The 12361-nt window shown below is 34.3% G+C and overlaps 1 protein-coding gene across 3 annotated transcripts in view; it reads left to right on the top strand.

Moving 5' to 3' along the window:
* The window catches only part of TPP2 (tripeptidyl peptidase 2), a 105125-nt gene that overhangs the window by 72568 nt on the left and 20196 nt on the right, over positions 1-12361 (top strand). For 2 of the 3 annotated variants that reach the window (XM_037143621.2, XM_037143623.2), the window contains exons 18-24: positions 1288-1404; positions 1656-1756; positions 2349-2445; positions 3435-3572; positions 4904-5148; positions 5402-5480; positions 7310-7348. In XM_037143621.2, coding sequence (XP_036999516.2) covers positions 1288-1404; positions 1656-1756; positions 2349-2445; positions 3435-3572; positions 4904-5148; positions 5402-5480; positions 7310-7348 — 816 coding nt within the window. The remainder of the gene's footprint in view (positions 1-1287; positions 1405-1655; positions 1757-2348; positions 2446-3434; positions 3573-4903; positions 5149-5401; positions 5481-7309; positions 7349-12361) is intronic. The other variant, XM_037143622.2, reaches the window with a different exon arrangement.

The following is a 12361-nucleotide window of genomic DNA, read 5'->3' as shown; positions in this document are numbered from 1 at the left end:
AGGGCACTTGAGACCAAGTCCAAGGTAAATATTAATCTTTTTTTTTTAATTTTTATTATTTTTTCAAAATAAAGTTCTGGTCTGCTAGATACTGCTAGAATATTTAAGAAAATAATCTACTGTGGAATGAGGAAACAATACCAATCAGGGTGCAAGGCACCAGTATCTAGCAGACCAAAACTTTATTTTGATTAAATTATTTAAGAATAAAAAAAAAGATTGATATGGGAGACGGGGCCGGGGGGCTGGGATGGGAGAAATAGACAAAAAACTGTACTTGAAAAATAACTAAATAAAATTTAAAAAAATAAATAAAAAGAAATTTAAAAAAAAGATTAATATTTACCTTGGACTTGGTCTCAAGTACCCTAATTAGATCACCTGTCTTTGGTATTGTTTCCTCATTCCACAGTAGAATATTTTCTTAGTTAAGACAGTTCTACATGTCACTTAAGTTATTTTATTACTGCTCTGTTGTAAAGAATCCATGAGGATAATTTACCTTATAGGTGAAACTGCTACTACTTCCTACAGAAATCACTTTAAATATGGCAGATCTCCATTCTTACCTATAGTGTTAACAATAATGATTCACCTTCCTCCATAGAAGGTGAATGTACTGTTGTTCTTTCTTAAACTCACTATGCCATGTTTTCAGTTGGTCATATGATCTTTCCTATGTCTTATGATTCCGATTACTTTCACTTCCATTCATGTATGAATCAGTGTTATGATTCACCTTTAAACTTTCTAAAATACTGATTTCTGGAAAACTTAGTATAAAACTGAGCACTAGGGACAGTTTTTGTTTTTTATTATTTTAATGGGGAGAAAGCTATAAGTGACCATAATATCATTTTGCTCTGGTTTCCAGGCATCTCTGAGTCTGAAACTCAGCTGTGGCTATTGAATATGCCTTATAAAGCTGTCATACCTTTCCTCCTGTTACTGTTCTTAATTACTTTTCCTTTGGACCTAGGTTTTAGTCCAATTTGTTCTCATCATTATTTCATTGTGTATGTTTCCAAAAGCTGCCTCAGATCTTTTATGACAAGCAGTGTAAGATTATGAGTAAATAACCATATATTTAAATTTTTATACTGTACCTATGCAGCTGTAATTTTCATAACTCCACACATAGCTGATAAAGGTTATTTATTTGCATTTTCTTGCTGTACAAATAGGAAAAGTTTGAAAGTATAGAATTACTTTGACACACCTATTATTTTCTGTAATTTGAAAGAAATTGAGAACAGATTATTTACACATATATAATTTTCTTTGCAGAGTGGGAAAGCAATTGAATTTTGCATTGCTCGCTGGTGGGCAAGTCTTAGTGATGTCAATATTGATTACACCATTTCTTTCCATGGTATAGTGTGTACTGCTCCTCAGTTAAACATTGTGAGTACCACAGTTTCATTATTTTTAATATCAGTTACTCATGTTATTGAAAAATCTCACTTGTTGAATTTAAACTTTGTTGGGGAAATTACTTCTGGTTCTAAAAATAACCACAGGTAATTTAAAAGTAGTCCTGTTCGTGGGTGCTTATAAACTTTGCATTAGATGTTTATTTAAGGTCCAAATATTGTTTTAAAATAGTTCATTTTCAGCTAAGTTTGAAAAACTAATTTGATGAATATCCTTCATAGCATGCATCAGAAGGAATCAACCGTTTTGATGTTCAGTCCTCCTTGAAATACGAAGATCTGGCTCCCTGTATAACTTTGAAGAGCTGGGTCCAAACACTACGGTATCATTAAATGTTTTAGTGCTATAAATGTCAGGTATTCCTGTGGTGGGGGTGGGAGGATCTCTTACACTTTGAAGAGAAGGTCATTTTCTTAAATCCATCTAAATGTTGAAAATGAAAAATCAGCATATGACAGTCAAGCCTAGGAATCCTGGCAGGTCTCTGAGAGGCAAGCCTGGCAGTGGTTTCTAGCATTAAATGACATGGATGTAAAATTCTCGGTGTATCTGGCAGGACTCATCCTGTGAGAAGCCAGCACCATCTGCAGTAAAAACCCGTCCTTCAGCACTGTTAGTGATTGTTGCCCTGGCATTGGGACCTGCTTATATTAACAACTTTTAGTTGACATTTGAAAATGTTTTTATCATAAAAAGATTACTTTTGTAATATTGCAAAATTTATATTTATTGCTGTGGTTAAGTGAGTAAAGAATTAGGTAAGTTAGTAATTAAAATATAAAATGCACTGAAAAGGACAGTGTTTAGAAATGCTTGTTTGTCATTTGTAATAGGTTACAGATTTTGTTGATTATAATTGTATCTCATTAAATGAACTCTTGAATCAAATCATTTATGCAGTTGTCTAATTACAGCCCACTGAGTGCAAAAACAAAACCTTTAGGATCAAGAGATATTTTGCCAAATAATCGTCAACTTTATGAGATGATCCTTACCTATAACTTTCATCAAGTAAGTGTCTTTATAATAAAATATACTTTTACGATGAACTTTTGTGTTTTTATGAATCATATAATTTTAAATGGAAGGATGGTATATTCAGTATATATATATATATATATGAAGTAGAATTAATGTTGGTTACTAATCAACAGTGGTTCATTTGAAACTCTTCTTTGGGAAAATTATGATTTGCAGTGATCTAAGTACCATTCAAATCTGAAGTTACAAATTCTGGCCTTTGAGCCTTAGTTATTGTAATTACTGAATCTGTTCAGTGGTACCTATCTAGTATTAGCTGTCCAGTGGTTAGGTGTTTCATGAGTGCCAGATACCTTCTGATTATGATACTAGTTGGCATAATTATTTTCTGAAAAGCAGGCATCAAAGCAGCAAGACATTAGAATAATTCCTAGGTTGAATGAATGATAAATGTTGGAACAAAGAGTTTATGTAGAATCCATAAGATTTCAGTAAAATTCTTATTAATATATATAATATTTGATTATAATGTTCAGGAGATGATTGACTTCAGTGAATTATAAAATTTTTAGTTTTTAAAGAAAATATGTATTGCTGTCCTGGCCAGTGTGGTTCAGTCGATTGGTGCATCCTGTAATTGTGAAAGGTCATAAGTTTGATTCCTGGTCTGCACAGGCCTAGGTTACAGGTGTGATCCCCAGTCAGGGTGCCTGCAGAGGCAACAAATCAATGTTTTTCTTTCATCTCTCTCTCTCTCTCTTTCTGTCTCTCTCACCCCACTCCCCTTATCCACTCTTTCAAATGAAAATAAACCTTAAAAAATGTGTGTATTTTTAAATTGTAAAAGAGAAGTACCTGTTACTAGTGGCCAAATACTGGATGTTCTACATTTCTATAATAGGCTACCACCAGAAAATATTTTAATACTTTTATTGTAAAAATCTTATCAATAATAGTATTATAAATCTACATTAGAAATTATGTAAACCATGTCAAGTAATTATTCTTATTTTTTATAGCCTAAGAGTGGGGAAGTAACTCCAAGCTGCCCACTACTTTGTGAATTATTATATGAATCAGAATATGACAGCCAACTGTGGATCATATTTGACCAGAATAAAAGACAGATGGGTTCAGGCGATGCCTATCCACATCAGGTATGAAATTGGCAGTGATTTTTAGAATTAGCAGAACATATTTTTTGAACTAATGAATTCCTGATTTCTTGTTATGGTAACATTTGGGTTTTTTTAATATCATAGTTTTGCATTTAGTACTTTGACACATCACTGGTAGCTCAGTTGTTTGTTGTAGAACAGACTGGGACAAGTTTTCAGCCATGCTGTTTAGCTGAATTGAGTGTTGGAATAGAGGAGGGCAAGGATGACATAGCACTGCCCAGCATAGCTTTTTATTTTTGGTATTTCTTGTTCCTACACACTCCTTTCTCTCATCTGAAGGTTAAAAACAAATCATCTAATATATATGAGCACCTGGAAATGATCCTAGGCCTTACCTGGATAAAGAGCACTGCAGCAGTGCCCAGTGTCTTCAGTTTATTAGAATTTTCTAATTTATTTTTTCATTGGACAACTGTGTATTGGGCCTTTCCTAAATGCTAAGAAGTGTGCTTATTACTGTTGTATTGAAGAAAAAACTTTTAATGATATTTTACAGAAACTTTATCCACAATTGAATATTGTTACAATGAGGTAAATCCTATAACATTTATAATTTTATTTAAATAATAGAAATAATTTATGCAAGTTATTTTGGTTAGTGTTTCAAGGAATGATTTCCTTTCATTCTCAGAGCAAGGTCCAGTCACATGTCCCCAGTACAGACTGAATTATTGCAGAGCCATTACTTTGGTTGCTTTTAAAATCTCATCAGATATAACTGCCAATGCAGAAAGAGTGTCCTGTCCTCTCTAGCAGGTTAATTAGATGGAACATAATAGACTTATATTATATTCCTCGATCACTCTTGGCTTCCTGTTTTTCCTATCAGCAATAAAGGGATGTAACATTTTGATTATAATAGAAAAATTTCCAGTCATGTCTAGACATACATTTGTGTATATCCTTTTTAGGTAATATACAGCACCTCAGTTTTGCTATTTTAGATGTTGTTTTATACATGTCTTAAGTAACCATAAGCTAGAAAATCATAATTTTTCTCAGTCTAGAACAGACTGATTTAGCTGAGAGTGTATAGTTGCGGGAAGAATGAGGGCTTGGGAGTCAGGCCTGCCTTCAGCTCTCTTGTCCTCTATATGTGACCTTGGATAGCTCACTGATGTCTCTGGTCCTGCTTGTTCACATGCAGTATTGGGATTTTGTGTGTATGTAAAGGTAGTACTGTTATGATGTAACAGTCATATAATGTAATGTAATGTAAGCACTAAGTTGTAACTTTCTATTTATCTTCTTACTGTAATTTCTGTATACGTGGCTAAACTTTTTCTAAATATTTTTTCTCTTTTTAGTATTCTTTGAAACTGGAGAAAGGAGATTATACAATTCGACTACAGATTCGTCATGAGCAAATCAGTGATTTGGAACGTCTTAAAGATCTTCCATTTATTGTTTCTCATAGGTTGTCTAATACCTTGAGCTTAGATATTCATGAAAATCATAACCTTGCACTTCTAGGAAAGAAGAAATGTAGTAATTTAACACTACCACCCAAATACAACCAGCCATTCTTTGTTACTTCCTTACCTGATGACAAGTAAGTGATGACATTGCTTACACTTAATGCCCATCTTCTACACTATAACATGTTAATGGTAGTTCATGACATTAGGCTAAATTTGTCGTATGTTGTCATTTACCATTTTATGCAGAAATTATTTCTCCCTAAGATTTTGAAATCTTAGCTATAGGAATTATTTCAGAATGCAGTTGTTTTGTTGTTTTCCCCCCTAATTATCTCTGTGAAGCTTTCTCTTCTGTTCTTTTTCTCTTCTGAATCTTCTTACTAGGATACCTAAAGGGGCAGGACCTGGATGCTACCTTGCAGGATCCTTAACATTATCAAAGACTGAACTTGGGAAGAAAGCTGTAAGTACTAATTTTTTTTGTTTTTGTTTTTTTATTTTTACACTGAAATTACCTACTATAAAATTTCCCTGTCTTTAAAGATGGGAATTAATTCTACATTTCAGGATGGATAAAAGAGAATATCTCACTAGCAAAAAAAAATTATTTTAATTATATATTTTTCTCACTACTACCAGAGGTCAGTTAATAATTGTATTTTAAAATATTGAATATTATTTTGGCCAAATATGAGTTACTATGACCCTGAACCTGTCCTATCTTGATATACATCTAAATTAAGGTTGGTTTAAATGAATAGGATGTTTAAAATTAGAACATTTTATAGAAATTTAACCAATATAATAGTAGATATTTTGGGGTTACCTATAAAAACTAGTCAGAACAATTACTAATGAATGAAAATTTTCACTTTGTACAATTTCTTGTTGGCGTTTTACCTGTGCTGATAATTATAAGGGGTTCTGTAAAATTTCTTTTGGTAATGCCTTCAAGGCATTACCAAAAATTTCAAAATTATGGGGTTTTTTTGTTAAAATCATGTTTCTGGTTGTTATATTTTAGAGTTCAGTATTTATAAGTACCTGTTTTAGCTTTTCTATCTATTTTCATTACCAATTTATTATAAGAATAGTGTTTGTATAGCTCTATCACATTTTGTCATATCATTTTCACTCAAAACCAGTACAAGTTGTCATTCTTACAATTTTGTATTTCTCTTTAATATTAATTCTTACAAACTAAGCTATCACCAATGCTGCAGTTAATAAATGCTGTTATCAAAATGAGTAGATCTCATACATCTTAACAAGTACACTCATTTCTTCTCACTATTGGACCAAAGATGATTTATTTGCTGTCACAGAAGCGTAACTTAGGAATTTTGTGCTTAGGAAAAGTTGTTTGCCCCAGACATTTCTTGAGTCTCATCCCAGTCTATACTATTATTTATTTACATATTCTTTAGTATGATTTGAAGTGAATGATTAGTTAATTGTATTGGATTAATGGATGCGCTGATTTAAGAAGTCTCAGTAGTCTTTTTTGTAGACTTCATTTCCCAGGTTGCATGGCTTCTTCCTCTGTGGGGCTTCAGCAATGAGCCTTCAGTGAAGAGTTCCACAACCATGTAGCCCTTCTGAAGTGTCTACTTCCTTGTAATGCATGTGACAGAAAGCATTGTTTTTAAAAGTATTATGTTTTTAGCAATTCAGAAATAGTTACTGAGTCCTGGCTGCATTGTTTTAGAGGCAGTTGTGAAATTACAAACTTGTGGGATTAACTGTAGTTATTTCTTAATCAGGATAGATTTTATTGAGGGCAAGCAAAAATCTAAAACTATAGAGTTAATTATAATTCCCAACACATTGTTTATTTAATCTTACCTCAGTAATATTACATTTCTTATTATTTTGGTAGTTGGGAAGGTTAATTTTACTGCTCTTTGACTTGATTGCTGCCTTTTCTAAGAGAGCATGGATTTGTGTGATTGTCATGGTGTCCTTAAAAATCAGACTTTGTAGACTGTCAGCTTAATTTAATGTTTCCAAAAGTGTTTTGATAAAAATTTTTCTCTACTGAATTTTTGAAATAAACAGTTGAAAAACATTCACCCTTAGGAATAACATTTCAGTGTGTTTTTATTTTTAAAAAAAATGAAAGTGGCATTGTTGCTTTCTTAAGGCTTGCCAAATTGATCACAGACCTGACCGTTCTAAGTACTCTGACACATACAGGTGGAATATAAACTGGGAGAAAATTAGACAGAGGTGGTGTCTCCATCCTGTGTAGATTATGCATGTTGTCTTACAGAATGTCATTCTGACTCCCAGGGGCAGTCTGCAGCAAAACGACAAGGAAAATTTAAAAAGGTACTGATTGTCAGTTCTTAAAAAAGACGTCTTAAAGCCTTATTTGCATATTAAAATTTTTTATGTCACTATTATAAATCTTTTTTTTAAAAAAAACCTCTCCCTTAGTTTCTTTTCTTTAAGTTCTGCAGAATAGTGCTCTTATCAATGTTGACATAAAGCTTCTTTTCTTACCATAAATTGCTGAAGCACCCCTGTTTTATGTGTGTATAAAAGTTTTTAACACTATTCAGTTCTTACTACAGATAAGTAATAATATTTTAAATTTTGCATATGTAAAATCTTATAGAGAGAATGTGATTTATTTTCAGCTATATAGGCCAAAGAATTATTTTTTAAATCTAAAAACATTCTTAAATTGGATGATTCATTAAAAATATTTTTATATTTTTTATTTATTTTTTTTTTAAAGATTTTATTTATTTATCTTTAGAGGGGAAGGGAAGGAGAGAGGGAGAGAAACATCAATGTATGGTTGCCTTTCATGCATCCCCTGCTGGGAACTGGCCTGCAGGGAACCGGCCTGCAACCGGGTATGTGCCCTGACTGGGAATCGAACCGCGATTGTCTGGTTCGCAGGCCCGCACTCAACCCACTGAGCTACACCAGCCAGGGCAAAAATATTTTTAAATTATTACAAGTGAAGTTTATTCCTAGCTCTTGTGTCTTCTTAGTTCTTAAAGGGCAGAGACAAACAGAGTAATGGACAAAGCAAGAACAAAAGTAAGGACTGTTGAACCAAAATTAAAACTTACACTAAGAGCATAAACAAATTTTCAAGGAATAACTAGTAAGTAATTAATCTGTTTTCCTGCAACTTATTTGATAATCTCCGATTGACTACTAGGGCCAGGGTTAAAACTCAAAAAAGAAAAATTCTACTATAGATGTACTTTAGAGAAAGAGATACAAAATTGATGAGCGTTGTAGTGAAAATCTCGCATCATTTAGCATTTAGTGATTTTGTGTGTTCAAGCAGGAAGCATTGCAGTGAGAGAATTAATAATTTAAGGTATAAATAAAAGATACCTTTTTGTTTCTTAATTCATAGTGATGTAAAACTGGGGCTCACCATTTTATAATAGGTTAAATTCCTTTATTAAAAAGTCCTCTGAAATGTCTATATTATTTGTAAAGATAAATACTCTGTTCAAGCAGATTATACCACTGATAATCACCTTTCCAGATTTAAAAATAAAAATATCTGCTTCTCTGTTGACCAGTATTTTTCAGCAGAGCTTCTTGATCCATTTGTGGGCTATGCTATGTACATTCATTTAATGAAACATAACCAGCATTAAAACGAAAACAGAAGAAAGTAGGAAATGTTCATTCACCAGACTCATAAATTTTTATCTATAGATTATCCTTTGGGGTGGTGTGAACATAGCTTGCAAGCCACTGCTCTACAGAATGAGGGAAAGGTATTCTAGGAGCCTATTTAAAACAGAATTTGCAGCCTTGGCTGGTGTGGCTCAGTGAATTGAGAGCTGGTCTGCAAACCAAGGGGACTTCAGTTCAATTCCCAGTCAGGGCACATTCCTGGGGTGTGGGACAGGTCCCCTGTACCAGGCACATGAAAGGCAACCACACACTGATGTTTCTCTCCCTTTCTTCTCCATTTTTCCTCCCTCTAAAAAAATAAATAGATAAAATAATTTTTAAAAATTAAAGATGCATATCACAAAGGCATAGCTGGGTTTTTTTCTCCCTATTATATATTTTGGTTGATCTTTTGGAAGTTTTGGTGGACTTCGTTTGCATAAGGTTGTATGAGATAGAAAACTACCAAATGAATACAAAGATTATTATTATTTGATGGCCAGTGAAGCTTTATTTTAAGAACTTACCATATGATTTCACTTATGTGGAATCCAGTGAACAAAATGAACTGACAAGCAGAAAACAGAGCAGGATGGCAGCTATGGTGCAGGGGTGGGAATGGAGAGATCAAGCAATAGGAAAAAGGACTCACAGATGTGGACAAGAGTGTGGTGATTGTTGGGTAGGGGGTGGTGTAAGGAAGGTAAATGGTAATGGAAAAATACAATCAAAACAAAACCTAAAAAAAATAACCTGTTCCTATTGCTCTCTTTCTCTTCAGTGCAGGTACACGTGAAGCTCTTATTTTAAAAATAATAACTATTATAGATTTATAGTCACATTACAGAAATACATTATTCATTGAATAAAATATGAACTAGATTTTTCTGTGGATTTCTTCTTTGGGTTTCAGTGACTTTTTATTTCACAATGTGTTATACATTTTTTATTTTATTTTTCAATATATTTTATTGATTATGCTATTACAGCTGTCCCATTTTCCTCACACACCCCCTCCTACACACATTTCCCCCCTCCTTTATTTCATGTCCATACGTCATATATATAAGTTCTTTAACTTCTACAGTTCCTATACTGTTCTTAACCTCCCCCTGTCTATTTTCTACCTACTATCTATGCTACTTATTTTCTGTACCTTTTCCCCCCTTCTGCTCCTCCCACTCCCCTGCTCATAACCCTCCATGTGATCTCCATTTCTGTGATTCTGTTCCTGTTCCTGTTCTAGTTGTTTGCTTAGTTTGTTTTTGTTCTTGTTTTAAATGTAGTTGTTAATAATTGTGAGTTTGCTGTCATTTTACTGTTCATGTTTTTTCTTTTTCTTACATAAATCCCTTTAACATTTCATATGATAAGGGCTTGGTGATGATAAACTCCTTTAACTGAGAAGAAACTCCTTGACCTTATCTGAGAAGCACTTTATCTGCCTTTCCATTCTAAATGAAAGCTTTGCTGGATAGAGTAATCTTGGATGTAGGTCCTTGCCTTTCATGACTTTGAACACTTCTGTCCAGCCCCTTCTTTCCTGTAAGTCTCTTGAGAAATCAGCTGACAGTCTGATGGGAACTCCTTTATAGGTGACTATCTCCTTTTCTCTTGCTGCTCTTGCTCTCTCCTTATCTTTAATGTTGGGTGGTAATGTAATTATGATGTGTGTGCCTTGATGTGTTCCTCCTTCCGTCCACCTTCTTTGGGACTCTCTGAGTTTCCTGGACTTCCTGGAAGTCTATTTCCTTTGCCAGATTGGGGAAGTTCTCCATTATTTGTGCAAGTAAGTTTTCAATTGTTGCTCTTTCACTTTGCCTTCCGGTACCCCTATGATTCAGATGTTGGAATGTTTAAAGATGTCCTGGAGGTTCCTAAGCCTCTCCTCATTTTTTTGAATTCTTGTTTCTTCATTCCATTCTGGTTGAATGTTTCTTTCTTCCTTCTGGTCCACACCATTGAGTCTCAGTGTCCTTCCCATCACTGTTGGTTCCGTATACATTTTTCTTTATTTCACTTAGGAAAATGATGACATGGCCATCATTTTTTCATCTAATTTGTGACCATATTCAACCAATTCTGTGAGCGTCCTGATTACCAGTGCTTTGAACTGTGCATCTGATGGGTTGGTTGTCTCTTCATCACTTAGTAGTATTTTTTCTGGAGCATTGATCTGTTCTTTCATTTGGGCCAATTTTTTTTTTTGTCTCTGGTGCGCCTGTTACATAGTAAGGGGCAGAGCCTTAGGTGTCCACCAGGTCAGGGCAACCCAGGTTGCTGTGTTGTGATGCTGTATGTGGGGGAGGAGTCAGAGAGGGAACAATGATGCTTGCTCTGCTCTCGCCAGTTTTCAGTCACTTCTCCTGCTACCCACAAGCAAGTTAGGCCCTTCTGGTGCTGATTCCTGGGTATGTGGTTTTGTGTATATTCTAGGTCTCTTTGGGTCTCTCCAACGAACTCTCCTGTGAGGCTGGGACTTACTCCTGCTGCTGTGCCAACCCCCACAGGTGTTTTTAGTCAGAGGCTTTGAGGCTTTATTTTCCTGTGCTGGAACCCTGGGTTTTGTGGTCTGTCTCGCTCCCCAGTTATTCCTCCTGGTTTATCTGCATGTGAATGGGGGACTGCCTGGTCCACCAGCCACTACCTTGCAGTGAGTCCTCTCCACCCAGCTACCAGACTCCGCCCTTCCTATCCAACTCCGCCCCTCCTACCTGTCTTTGTCTCTCCTACCAGTCTGGATGAATGTTTCTTCTTTAACTTCTTGGTTGTCGAACTTCCATATAGTTCAATTTTCTGTCAGTTCTGGTTGGTTTTTGTTCTTAAATTGTTGTTGTCCTTCTTTTGGTTGTGCAAGGAGGCACAGTGTGTCTACTTACGCCTCCATCTTGGCCATAAGTTGTCACGATCCATGTTTTACTTTTTTTAACTCATTGTAGTATGAAAACATGTTACTTTTAACAGAGCATTATATTCAAATATGATATTAATCAAATAGCTATTTTAGTTTCTGTGAAGGTATTACAGTGTTAAGTTTAGTTGTTAAAAAATTAAAAATTAAGGAAATTGTTTTTTAAACTAAAATTTCAATGGTGTTATTTTATATCACCCAAAGAATAATTCATTACTGATTTTGGGGGTATATTTGACTTCCTAAATATTAGTGTTCAATGCATACATTGTTGAAATACTTTGTGAGTAGCAGGAATGGTATGTTAAAAAAACTTACTATTAAGTATAGAGAAATTTAGCATTTCTGCTCTGAAGATTATTCTTGACTATGTTTTAAAATCATAATCAAAACTTCTCAAGATTTACTGGTACAAAATCATTTCTATTAAATTGACCCTATTCTGAGACCTTAGACGTCAGTTGTAAAAATACTTACTGTCAAAAAGAGCAGTTGACCATGATAAAGCAAATGAAAAATAACTTTAGTTTTCTTTGGATTAGGAATTAAAACTACCATGCTTATAATTCTTAGTAATAAAAAGTTATTGTCCTGATATGCATCATGGGATTACATTAACATTTACAATTTATTTTTAATATATTTTATTGGTTGTACTATTACAGTTGTCCCAGTTCTTCCCCTTTGCCTGCCTCCACTCAGCACCCCCAAATGCCGTCCAGCAGTCCTCACCCCTTAGTTCATGTCCCTAAGTCATTCATCTAAGTTCTTTGGCTTCT

The sequence above is a fragment of the Artibeus jamaicensis genome, unplaced genomic scaffold (assembly GCF_021234435.1).
Source record: "Artibeus jamaicensis isolate MK-2021 breed Jamaican fruit bat unplaced genomic scaffold, CSHL_Jam_final contig_559, whole genome shotgun sequence".
NCBI classification, from domain to species: domain Eukaryota; kingdom Metazoa; phylum Chordata; class Mammalia; order Chiroptera; family Phyllostomidae; genus Artibeus; species Artibeus jamaicensis.
This window is presented reverse-complemented; position numbering and strand designations above follow the sequence as displayed.